The sequence below is a fragment of the Megascapheus bottae genome, chromosome 34 (assembly GCF_031878675.1).
Source record: "Megascapheus bottae isolate mThoBot1 chromosome 34, mThoBot2.hap1, whole genome shotgun sequence".
Classification (NCBI taxonomy): domain Eukaryota; kingdom Metazoa; phylum Chordata; class Mammalia; order Rodentia; family Geomyidae; genus Megascapheus; species Megascapheus bottae.
Window position 1 is genome coordinate 7510360 of NC_143542.1, and position 12956 is coordinate 7523315.

The 12956-nt window shown below is 48.3% G+C and overlaps 1 protein-coding gene across 2 annotated transcripts in view; it reads right to left on the minus strand.

Annotated features, from left to right (window-relative positions):
- LOC150042787 (S-adenosyl-L-methionine-dependent tRNA 4-demethylwyosine synthase TYW1-like) overlaps positions 1-12956 on the minus strand; it is a 64053-nt gene that overhangs the window by 45176 nt on the left and 5921 nt on the right. For both annotated transcript variants that reach the window (XM_090324034.1, XM_090324035.1), the window contains exons 5-8: positions 11850-12044; positions 9267-9548; positions 5951-6076; positions 2889-3003 (exon numbers count right to left, since the gene is read on the minus strand). In XM_090324034.1, coding sequence (XP_090180160.1) covers positions 2889-3003; positions 5951-6076; positions 9267-9548; positions 11850-12044 — 718 coding nt within the window. The remainder of the gene's footprint in view (positions 1-2888; positions 3004-5950; positions 6077-9266; positions 9549-11849; positions 12045-12956) is intronic.

Sequence of the window (12956 nt, forward strand, 5' to 3'; positions counted from 1 at the left end):
CTCGGTACCACATACATAGAAAAAAGGTGGAAGTGGTGCTGGGGCTCAAGTGGTAGAGCTCTAGCCTTGAGAAAGTCCAAGGACAGTGCTCAGGCCCTGAGCTCAAGCCCAGGACTGGGACACACACACACACACACACACACACACACACACACACACACACACGAGCCCTGTTGAGTATTTATCTGAGTACCATTTACAGTACAGGTGAGAAACCAGCTACCAAGGCTGGGAAGGAACCACAGGAAAGGCCCCATGGTACATCCAGCTCTCACAGAATCGTGAGTTGTACCTATTTAACAACTGAAAGCTCACGTCAACAGGCTTTGGGGAGAGTGCACAGGACTAGGTTTGCCCCATAGTGACCTGAAACTAGTCCCACCTAACAGGTCATAAATTCATCTCGCTGGGTGCAGTGGCTCACACCTGCCATCCTAGCTACTCAGGAGGCTGAGGATCTGAGGATCGAGGTTCAAAGCCAACTGGGACACTAAAGAATATGAGGCTTTTATCTTCAATTAATCACTAGAAAATGGGAAGTGGAGCTATGGCTCCAGAGGTTGGGTTGTAGCCTTGAGCTGAAGAGTTCAGGGACAGCGCCGAGGCCCAAAGTTCAAGCCCCATGACTGATAAAAAAAAAAAAAGCATGTCAAAGCTCCAACAACTTCCAATTAACCTACATGAGTCCCGGGGGGGAGGAGGGGAGAGCGCAATGTGTATAACATCATTTATAGAAGTGATCCAGCAAGCAGTAAGACAAATTTAGGTCTGGCATCCAATTAAGAGTACCAGGTGCACAAACAAGTTGGAAAACATGCAGTAATATGCAAAATAATCCAGAAGAATCCTTAAGAAGGCCCAAGGACTGTGCCCAGGTCCTGAGTTTAAGCCCCAGGACTGGTAAAAATAAAAATTAAAAATTAACAGGATAAGTTAGACATACAAGGAAAAACGACCAAGACTAAAGACACAGCTACAGAAATGAGCTAAATGAAAAAGACAAAAGAAATGAATATTTTAAAAATTAAAAAAAATCAATGAGCTATGGGTCAAACTCAGCCTATTACACATATTGTTATTGCTGCATTTCACAAGGAAGTGGCAGGGGAGGAAACAATGATTGGAAGAAGCCCCGTGCTGGGCTCACACCTGTAATCCTACTCAGAGGATTGCAGTTCAAAGCCAGCAGGAAAACCCAGGAAACAAGCCAGAAGTGGAGCTGTGGATCAAGTGGTAAAGGGGCAGCCTTGAGCAAATAAGCTCAAAGACAGCACCGAGGCCCTGAGTTCCATTGCTGACAGTAAAAATAAAAAACTATTGGAAAAAATACCGGCTAAAATTTATCTGAGTTTTGATGAAAACTATAAATCTACAGAAACAAAAAATTCAACAAAACCCAACTTAAAGAAACAATAGGATATACTGCAAATGGTCCAAGGTTCAAAACATTTGACAGTCACAAAATTTCAGATTTTAAATCACTTGGGATTTTTCAATTAGGAATTCATACATGTTGAGTAAAGTTTATGCAAACATTACAAAAGCCAAAACAACCTCCAAAATTGGAAGCATTTTGAATAAAGAAACTCAACCTGTGTGATTCAGCTGCCCAAAAATCAGTAAGGGAAAAGCCTAAGAACAGCATTATATTCAAAGGAACTCACGGAAGGATGAAAGGCTACTAAGCTCCCATCAGAAGAAAGGTGATTAAAGGACAGATGTGAACTTCAGGGTCTCATATTAAGGTAGTCTCACTTGACCACTCAAATCTGACAGATGATACGATATATAAAGAAATACAGTGTGCTTCCAGCTATCAGGAGATGGAGGCAATGGGATCTTAAGTTTGAGGCCAGCCTGAACTACATAAGTTAAAGCCAACAGGGAGATCCTGGCTTTAAAAAAAAAGGGGGGCGGGGCAAGAGTTTGGCCTAGTAGTAGAGTGCTTGCCTAGCATGCATGAAGATACGGGTTCAATTCCTCAGTACCACATACCAGAAGTGGTGCTGTGGCTCAAGTAGTAGAGCTCTAACCTTGAGAAAACCCAAGGACAGCCTCAAGACTGGCAAAATAAGTAAATAAATAAATAAAAAGAACAGACAGGCTATAGTGACACATGCCTGTAATCCGAGCTGTAAGAGAGTGAGAGGCAGGACGGCCCTTCAACACTAGCCCTGGTAAAAGTTAGCAAGACCCTGTCTAAATACAAATATGAGCCAGGCATGGTAGCACAAGCCACACAAGCTGGTTCAGGCCTGTAATCCCTGTTACCCAAGAGATGAGACAAGAAGATCAGTCTCAGACCAGTATGAGCAAAAGGACAAGACCCTACCTGGAAAACAGACTAAAAGCAAAAAAAAAAAAAACGGTAAAGCTTAAGTAGGACACTGGCTTGGCAAGCAGAAGCTCTGAATTCAGTTCCCAGGGCCACCAAAAACAAAAATACAAGAAATATACAAATGTTAATCTGTATAGAGAATATAGGCTGGCAGTTCCTTGAATAAGACTCTGTATCTTAAGAAGAAGCAGGCCAGCAGCAGGGCCCCATCCCTACTTCACTACACAATACTACAGTGCACTCTGTAAGAAGATTTGACTCCAAAATCTAGACAAAGCATTGTACACAAAACAATTCTAATTAACTCAGTCAGTCTTGCATCACACTTTCCATCTGCAACCTGAGCCTCAGGACAAGGGTGTCCTGGTGGACCCTGCATGGAGCCAGGTGGTCCAAGTGGCCAGGATGTAAGAGATGCAGAGAAATAACACAGGATCCGGGACAGCCACACCTGCCAGTGCAAGGCAACTGCCATGCTGACCAGAGATTCCCTTCTTGGCCCCTCAGTATTCCTGCCCCATGCAGGGAGCAGAGCACTGGAATGCTTCACCTTGTTTTGTAAGGGCGTCTCGGAGAGCAGGTGTTATCATGGCTTTTCCCTCTCCATCTTCATTCTTCCCTGTTCTCAACAGACTCATCTCCTCTTCCTGATGCTCCTTTTCTCTCTGCATAATATGAATTAAATGTAGAATTGGTAACAAAGTAAAGAGTACAGTAATTAAAAACTCCTAGCACCAACAAGAAGAGTCACTGCAAGCCAGGGCACAAACACCGACCTCAGAGAGATTACTGTCCAGTGAGAGTGCTCTAAGGCACACCTTTTAGGTGTGACTTAAATACTGAGAGCCAGGTGCTGGTGTCTCACACCATAACCTAGCTACTCAGGAGGCTGACATCTGAGGACCATACTTCAAAGCCAGCCTGGAAGGAAAGTCTGTGAGACTCATCTCCAGTTAACTCCCAAGAAAGCCACAAGTGGAGCTGTGGCTCAAGTGACAGAGCACTAGCTTTGAGCAAAAAAGCTCTCAGGGCAGTGCCCAGGACAAGCACCAAAAAAATAAAGCAATAAAAACAAGCAAAAAACTGCATACCAAAACACACAAACATAAATCAACAATTCACTCACCTGGAGCTTGAACATTTTTAACAATCTAAGCACAGACAGCTAGCTGGAAACTTACTCATATTCTATTTCAATTTACTCACTTAAAAAAGAAACAACACTTCATATACAAAGTTGGTCAGAGCTCTACCTGCCTAAAACTGCTCTGAAGTCTAATCAAATCCAGGCGTCCATCTCCTTTCGTTAAAGAATAACCACCGCTCATTCGGCATGGCTCAGCTTTAGAATGCCTCATTTGATGCAGGCTCTACAAAACACAGGGCGGCCAGCGGTGTCAGACGTCCCCTCCACGGCTCTACCTCCACGAGCTAGAGGAAGGGGGGACCCAGCGGAGGCCTGGAAAGGACAGGGCCGGCTCCTGCAGGTGGAGCCGCTGGGCAAGAGAGTGGGTGGTTGCCCAGCGGCACCGATGCCCCGCCGCACAGCCCCGTTTATGAACACAGAGGGTGCAGTCGGCAGCCCCACACCCACAGTCACCGTTCCCCGCAGACCAGCGGCACCCCGAGCTCCCCAAGGTGCCGCCCAGGTCACCTGCAGCACTCCCGTGCATGCGTCCACATAGTGCACCCACACCTCTGCACGGCAGGAAAGGCCCAGGACTCGTCCCCAAGGCACCACTGAATATGCCCGAAGAAAAGGTGCCTGGCTCCAGTGGGAGAGCCAGCCTCCAGAAAGCTCAAGGAGAGTGCTCAGACCCGGGGATCAAGCTCCAGGGAGAGAGAGAAAGGGGAGAGAAGGAGAAAGAGAGAGAAGGAAAGAGAGGGAGAGAGAGAGAGGGAGAAAGGGAGAGAGACAAAGAGGGAAGGAGGGAGAAAGAGAGAGGGGGGAGGGGAGAGAGAGGGGGAGAGAGAAGGAAGGAAAGAAGGAAGGTAGAAAGGTTGGGTGAATGTTGTCCCAAAGCTCTCTAGCCAATGCCTTAGCACAGAGCAGAATGCCTCCCTCCACAGTAGTGCCAGGACGAGGCAATACAACATGTGATGATCACAGAAAGTGGATCTGCAGGGAAAGCAAATCCACACGGGCAGACACAGCTATGACTGAGCTTATATAGACCACACACAATTCCCAACATTACGAAGAAACAAAAGGCACCACTCAACACCCTGCTGCCACCGATCAGTGATGAAAATCAGAGCAGGCATGCAAGCCCAGCATTCGGAGGACAGAGGCAGGAAACCTAATCTCAAGTGAAGAGGAGGAAAAAAATAAATAAAAAGTAAACATTGGGGGCCGGGAGTTTGGCCTAGTAGTAGAGTGCTTGCCTAGCATGCATGAAGACCCGGGTTCAATTCCTCAGTACCACATACATAGAAAAAAGCTGGAAGTGGTGTTGAGGCTCAAGTGGTAGGGCTCTAACCTTAAGAAAGTCTAAGGACAGTCTCAAGCCCAGAACTGGAAAAAAAAAAGGTAAACATTGGCTTAGTTGCATATTACTAAAGTTGGAAAAAATATCTATTTTCCCTTTTCTGATTTTTTTCATGAGATTGTTATAAGAACACAGAAATATAATAAACTGGTTGCTTTAAGTTCTCAAACTTCATAAAGTCCAAAAGCATTTCATTGCAAAAAATTATTTGCAGGCCAGGAGTTTGGCCTAGTGGTAGAGTGCTTGCCTGTCATGCACAAAAACCCAGGTTCAATTCCTTGGTACCACATAAGTAGAAAAAAGCCAGAAGTGGTGCTGAGGCTCAGGTGATAGAGCTTCAGCCTTGAGAAAACCCAAGGACAGTGCTCAGGCCCTGAGCCCAAGACCCAGGGCTGGTTAAAAAAAATTTTTTTTTGCATGGATGTTCAAATTTTTCACTCATGTTTTTTCCAGTGCCCTCTATTGGCCATGAGATGAAAAGGCAAAGAAGAAAATAAACACACAGGGCCGGGAGTTTGGCCTAGTGGTAGAGTGCTTGCCTAGCATGCAAGACTAGGGTTCGATTCCTCAGTACCACATACATAGAAAAGCCAGAAGTGGTGCTGTGGCTAAGTGGTAGAGCTCTAGCCTTAAGGAAAGTCCAAGGACAATACCCAGGCTCTGAGTTCAAGCCCCAGAAATTAGCCCAAATTTCCTGCCCAGAAGTAAAGGTTCAAATAGAGATTCCTGATAAAAGTTTCAGAAATATATCTAGATTAGCTACTTCATGCACACATTAAGAGAGTTTTACTAGTGAAAATTATTCACATTGTCAATTAAGAGCCATAGAATCATATTGCCTTTGTCCCAGTTTTGTCAGCTCAGAAAAAGTATAACTCAAAAAAAATAAGTCTTCACTTTCAGGAAGTAAGAAAGGCCTTAGACCAGGGCTAGTTGTAACAGCTGTAACAGACTAACCAAGCAGCTCTGTGGGAAGAGACCTAGGGGAGGAGGTGTGGTTATGTCAGTGTCCTGAGGAAAGCAGAAGCATCACCTCTGATCTAATTGTGAGTTCCAAAGAACTACAGCGCGCCACCACACTAACGGCAGGACCCAATTTCAATGTTCCCCCAAATACTGGTACCTTTCCCTTCTTCATGCGATTCATCATTTTTCCAAGATCCTCAACATCAACCACGGAACCGAGGCTCTGGTGCTCGTCACTGCTGTGTTCCTCCTCACTGGTGCTCTCCAAGGGACCGTCCTCCGCCTACAAGGGAAACGCCTCCAAGTCACATTCTCCCACATCCTCCGCGCCTCCCCTCGCCGCCCACTCAACGCTCACCATGATTAAATTCTTAAGACGCACAGCAGCCTTGGCCCTACACCCAACAAGTCACTGTAAGACCACACAGAAGCTCACACGGAAATGGCGAAGAGGAGACAGCGAGCGGATGGGAGGGGCTCAGTGCCTGGCAAGTGCAAGACACAACTCCACCCCCAGAAGTGCAGGAGAGATTTCCAGTGGGAAACACGTTGAGTCTAGCCGAGTGGCCCAGCAGAGAGTTCTCCAGTCTCTCTCCTCGTCCTCACCCTTATGAAGTCACTGTGGTCAGCAACGGGAGATGACAAGAGCCGCCAAAGCCACAGCAAGTGAGTGGCAGGCACACTCAGCCCTCTTCCTTCCTCCAGGGATGCTACCGCATAAGAACAGAGTTCCAGAGTGAAGGATGAATTTGAAACAGCAGACCCCTGCTCAGTAACCCAGGGCCCCTTTCAGGAAGAGAAACCAGAGGTTGCTCACCTTGCCGCTGTGCTGTGCTGTGCCGGCCCACGGGCCCCAAGGCACAGCCCCAATATGCCACAGCTCCCTTTCAAGTCAGCCCCCATCCTTTCCCAAGCCTGACCCACAGGCTGGGCTGGTTCTGTGCCATAGTTCCTTTGTCAGGTCACAGGGACTAGCTTCTCTCATGACCTTCAGACAACCATGGACCACACACAGACACACAGCGTCTCTCCCTGAGGCAGGGCCACCGAGTGACTCTGCAGCATCTTCGTGTGTGTAAGGACACACTCCAGGTGTATGGTGTGGGCTCTAGAATGGTACTGCTCACAGGCCCACATCTCGGAATCTCTCCCATATAGACAGCCCATGGCTGAAAACACTTCCAGAAGCAGGGGGGTGGAGGAGCCCTTCAGCCCAGTACACTTCACTCCTGCAGACACTGCCCTCCTGCAGCTCACCCACCATGTCAGACCCCAAGAACCAACTCCTACCACCTGAAACCTCCTGTCCACGAGGTTTCCCAGCCCCAGCATGTAGACAGAGTTGATTAGGCTCTCCTGGGGACAACCGCCGTGACAAGGCCAGTGCTGCCCACATGCTTTGTGCCCTCACACCTCCTGTCCAGTCAGCAAGTGTCCTAGACCTAGCCAGGACACTAGGGCGACGCAGCCCAAGCTCCTGCCCAGCCATCCTGTGGCTCACAGAGCCCTTCGGTAGAGGGGGGGAAATCTCTGACTTGCCTCTGCTCTGCCATTCAGAACACAAAAAGCAGGTTCCCCAAACCTTTATCTAAAACAATCAGCAGATGAGGGGGGTGGAGAGAGTGATGGGAGGTGTGACATCTTTGGACAACTACTGAAAGACAATACAGAAAGCAAACAGGGCCAGGCACCAGTGGCTCCACCCACCACGCTGTCTATCAGGAGGCCCAGATCTGAGGGTCACAGTTCAAAGACAGATATTCTCATCTGCAATTCACCAACAAAGAAGTGGAAGTGGAGCTCCGGCTGAAGTGGTAGAGTGCCAGCCTTGAGTAAAAAAACCAAGTGAGAGGACGGGGAGTTTGGCCTGGTGGTAGAGTGCTTGCCTAGCATGCTCGAACACCCGGGCTTGATTCCTTGGTACCACATACATAGAAAAAAGCAGAAGTGGTGCTGAGGCTCAAGTGGTAGAGCTCTAGCTTTGAGAAAGTCCAAGGACAGTGCTCAGGCCCTGAGCTCAAGTCCAGGACTGGCAAAAAAAAAAAAGTGAGAATTAAAGTCTCTGAGTTCAAGCCCCAGTGCTGGCCCCAAAAGAGAAATATCTAAGTGGGAGAAGGGGGCAAGGGGACCAAGGAGGACAACGGATGAGGAAAGGGAGAAGAACACAGTCGAAATCAAGTCAAGGAAGGGGTGTGTCCCCGGGGATAAGAATGCTAAAGGGGTGACACCGATCAAAGCGCATCGCAGTCCTCCGCTCTACTACTTACAAGTAATAATAAATAGGCAACCATCTGGGTTTGGCCAGGTTCAGTGCTAATCAGCACTGCTTCTCCCATGGCTCAGTGACCTCAGAAGAGGCCAAGAGCTGCCTGCCCTGAACATACAAGTCTCGGAGCACTCAGGGCTAGAAGAAACAGAGGGACTGGGGCCCCGGGAAAGCAGCAGAGTCACACCTACCGGGAAGTGGGAGCAGAGAAGCAGCAGGAAGACCCCAGAGCCAAGCCCCCAGAACAGACACAACTAACTCTGCAGGCCATTAGGCTCCCACGCTCTGATGACAGGTAGAGTGGTTCAGAGAACACCTACAGAGAAGTATCCCTGTGGAGAGTGCCAGAGAACTGTATGGGCAGTCACTTAGGCAAGGGGCAGGCAGCAAGGAGCTCAGCAGAACCCAGAGAGGAAGGCCAGCACCAGAATATACAGAGCCCTCCTTGTGAGGAGGGGATGGATGACTTCTAAAGGGATCTAAAGAATAAACCAGCCTTTTGTGAGGACTTGGGGCACACAATTTTGACCAACTGTGGCTAAATAATAAATTAATTTTAAAGAGGAAATTTCAAAAACAAGGTTAGTTCCCAGGTGTACATTCTGCCACTCATTTGATGTGGAGAAGCTCCTGTTATCGCTGGTTGTGGTTACATCACTGTATGGGTCTGCTGGGGTCTCCCTGCTGTGAAAATCTGCCCCCACAAAGCAACGTGAGCCAAAGCAGGAAAGAGTAACACACTTGACAGATGTGAGATTGAGCAGAAATCAGGTATTTGCTAAAAGGCAGTGTTTCAGTGCAGCCCTGAACTCTGCATCCTGAGCACTGGCGCCTCCTCCCTCCTCCCCTGCCACTGCTGCAACTCCTCAAACTATAAGCTTTGTGGACACCAAGGACCACTGTACAGCTCGCACCTCCTCCTACAGGAGTAAGAATGCTCTGGGGAGGATGTTGGCCACCATTGAAGGGCAAAGGGAAGTCAGGCTCACACGCACTCTGGTTCAACAAGACCTCTTGCACGAAGAAGATGGGTGTGGCAGCAGGGGGCCAGTCAAGGAGGGAAAGATAACCAACCAAGATGACCGGCAGCCCCCAGCTTGAGAGAAGGGATGAGAACGGAAGGGTGAGTTTCCCAATGCAGAGATAAGGTCACCTCCCTCCAGAGAGGCTGAAGGCATCCCAGAGAACAGAACACAGGGGGACAAACCTCGGTGTCACTGTGACGGGGTCCCTCATGAGATTCCACCTCTGCTCGCTCGGGGCCTTTCTGCTTGGACTTGCACTTGCCTCTCTTGCAGTTCCCACTGCAGGGCTTTTTCTCTCCTTTACACAGAGCCTGCAGCCGGGAGGTGAACTTGGCCTTCCAAGCTCTGAAGTCTGCTTCGATGTTGCCATGTTTGCTCTTAACCACGTCGCTGTCGCCCTCTCCCCTTGCCAGCACACGGTGGGCGCCCAGCATCCAGAGCCACTTGTCGACATTCCTGCCAACCTGCAAGACAATGAGGGCACTCAGCCGGCTACCCCAGCTTCTCAGAAGGTAGAGATGTCAAGGATCATAGTTTGAAGCCAGCCATAGCGAAGAGTAAGACCCCACCTCAACTAAGCCAGGCATGATGGTGCACACCTGTCAACTCAGTGACACAGGAAGAGGCAGAAGAAGGATCAGGGTCTGAGGCCAGCCCTGGGCAAGACACAGACGTATGTGAAATGTAACTAGAAGTAAAAACGGCAGGAGAGGTTGGGTACCTGTGGCTCACACCTGTAATCCTAGCTACTCAGGAGGCTGAGACCTGAGGACTGAAGCATGCATGAAGACCCAGGTTTGATTCCTCAGTCCCACATACATAGAAAAATCGAGATGTGGTGCTGTGGCTCAAATGGTAGAGCTCTGGGCTTGAGAAAGCTCAAGGATAGTGCTCAGGACTGAGCAAAGTTCTTGGACTGAGTTCAAATCCCAGGACTGGCAAAAAAATAAAAATAGAAAAATAAATTTAAAAGACAACAACAACAAAATAGAAGCAGAGGGGCTGGGATATAGCTCTGTGGCAAAGCGCTTGCCTAGTAAGTGCAATGTCCTGGGTTCCATCCCCAGTACCAAAAAAGAAAAGACGAAGACGAAGACGAAGAGGAAGGAGAAGAAGAAGAAGCAGAAGCAGCAGCAGCAGCAGCAGAGCTTTGGCTTAAGTGGTAGAGCACGAGTCTTGAGCAAATAAAGCTCAAATAATGCCCTCAGTTCAAGACCCAGGACAAGCACACCTAAAACAAAAGGGCTTGAGCAGCCCGCTGCTGCTGTGAGGCCTTACTAAGGACAAGGGCAGACGGAGACAGGGGAGGACTTCACAAAAACGGAGATGAGCCCGACAAGCACAAGGGCTGTATGCTAGAAACTCTTCCTTTCCAGAGTCTTCCTATACAACTCGGGCAGGCCTAGAACTTACAGCTGTGTGCTGGCTTATCATGCGTGTGTCCCGGGTCCAGCTAATTTTATTTTATAAAATGAGAGAAAAGAATATGCACACACACACAAAAGGAACCAAAAGACTCAAAAAAGCAGAGACCATACTTATGTTGCTGGGCACAGTGACATAAGCCTACAACCCTACCTGGGAGACAGAGGACTGCAGAGGAGGCCAGCCAAAGTTTAAAAAAACAAAAAAGAAAAAAATAACTGTGAGATTCCATCTTAACCATGACTAAGAGTGGCAAAAGTGTCAGCCCAGCAAGACTCTAAATTCAAACTCCAGTATACTCCACCGCCCCAAATTAACCTGTATTACATAAGGAATGTTCTATTATATAAACGCTGTCTCCACAGCTGGAGTCTTAGCTACCTGCTCATGTGCACTGCTGTCCTCTATTTCCCTTTAATTAAGGGACGTCAAGAAATCTACTTACAGGCTGCGAGTTTAGCCTAGTGGTAGAGTGCTTGCCTAGCATGCACGAAGACCCGGGTTCAATTCCTCGGTACCACGTACACAGAAAAGCTGGAAGTGGTGCTGAAGCTCAAGAGGTAGAGTTCTAGCCTTGAGAAAGTCCAAGGACAGTGCTCAGGCCCTGAGCTCAAGCCAGAACTGGCAAAAAAAAGGAAAAAGAAAAAAGAAAAAAAGCAGCTTCCTACTTACCTTGACAGTAAAAATTATTCAAAACCAGAGCAGTTTGAGAAAAACCAAAGACCCAGTGATCTCACATCTAAAAGTCCTCCCAGGAGACAAGAGGCTGGCATTGGCAGCCGGAGTCCACCACCAGAACAGCAGACAGTACACCACCATGAATACAGGCGGTGATCTGAGGTGTGTACACGTCTACCATGTACCAGGCTGAAAGCGTGACCCCATCGGCCTCCAGGAAGACTAACTGAAGGGCTGGCCCACCCAAGGCCTCAGCAAAGAAAAAGAGGAGTAATATAAGAAACTTATTAAATAGTGAAATTTATAAATGATCTCACGCACACATACATGAGTGAGATCGTGTTTGAGGGGTTCTGTTTTGTTATTGTTATTTTCCTGTGCCAGTCCTGGGGCTAGGGCTCGGGGCTAGGGCTCAGAGCCAGGACACTGCCCCTGAGCTTTTGTGCTCAAGGCTAGCATTCTACTGCTTGAGCCATAGCTCCACTTCAGCTCTGTAGTAATTAAATGGAGATAAGACAAACACAGACTTTCCTGCCCAGGCTGGCTTTGAACTGAATCTTCAGATCTCAGCCTCCTGATTAACTGGGATTACAAGTGTGAGATTCTGGTACTCTGGTGAGATCTTGTTTATTAAAAGAGAATTCTCCTATAAGTTCACATACCTTGTTGAAGTGGCTCAGATAGGCAGAGTTTCCCAAGCCAAACACAGCATATCTCATCCCCTTCAGGTAAGTTTTGCCAAATCGAAAATCATGGGCTGCTTCCTGGAGCCATTTGCAGAACCACAGGGCACTCTCGGTGGGCTGGCCATCCGTGTACGTGGCAAGCAGGAAGACACACACACCCTTACTGGTGGCCTAGGTAACAGAAGACACTGAAGTATAATTGTGGGCTCACACACCACTGTCAGTGCAGAAATACCCTTCCTCAAACACTGTCATCTGAGCTTACTAGGTCTAAGCGCACTTTGCTCGGCATCACAGCTTCACGAGTGAGGAAAGACCAGCCCTCACTACTGCCAGTCTCCTGGTAACCCCACCTGCCACGCCAACCTGTTTTCAACCAGGTCTTGCTGGGCTGACACCTGTTGCCACTCTTAGTCATGCTTGAGATGGAATCTCACAGTTATTTCTTTCCTAGGCAGGAAAGTCCATGAGAATAGTAAAATACTGGACAAAGTCAAGCAGTTAACTTTCAACTGCATGGAGCCATGGGCACAGCTCAATGGGAGAGGCTGGGCTGGCATTGGGCACAGCCCCATGTTGGGAAGTAGAGCTGTGGGGGCTCCGGGCTCTGCCATCTGGCATGGAAATGGATCTCTAGCTCTACGTTAGGAGGCAAGTCACATCCTGGCAGCACATTGTAGTCTTGCCTGCAACTAAGTATCAACATCTGCTAATGTGACAATTCAGCCATCCATACCTCAGTATGTTCTTTTGAGAAAGAAATGGACAGCGGCAGCTAGACACTTAGGCACTAAGAAGGGGCTAAAACTGCTACCCTTTTGTTTTTGTCTTTGAGATAGGGTCTTGCTATACTGTCAAGGCTGGCCTTGAACGCTTGGACTAAGCAGCCCGCCGGTCCTCTAAGTAGCTGGGACTGGTGCCGGTACTCCCAAGTGTGCTGCCTGCTTTTAAAATGGAGTTTTATTGGAATACAGCATGCTCGTGTGTTTATACATTGTCCGTGCTGTTTTATGCCACAATGGAGAGCACAGTGGATCCCTTATAGAAGCGCAGCCCCAGGCTTTGACTTCCCATAGCTGGCAA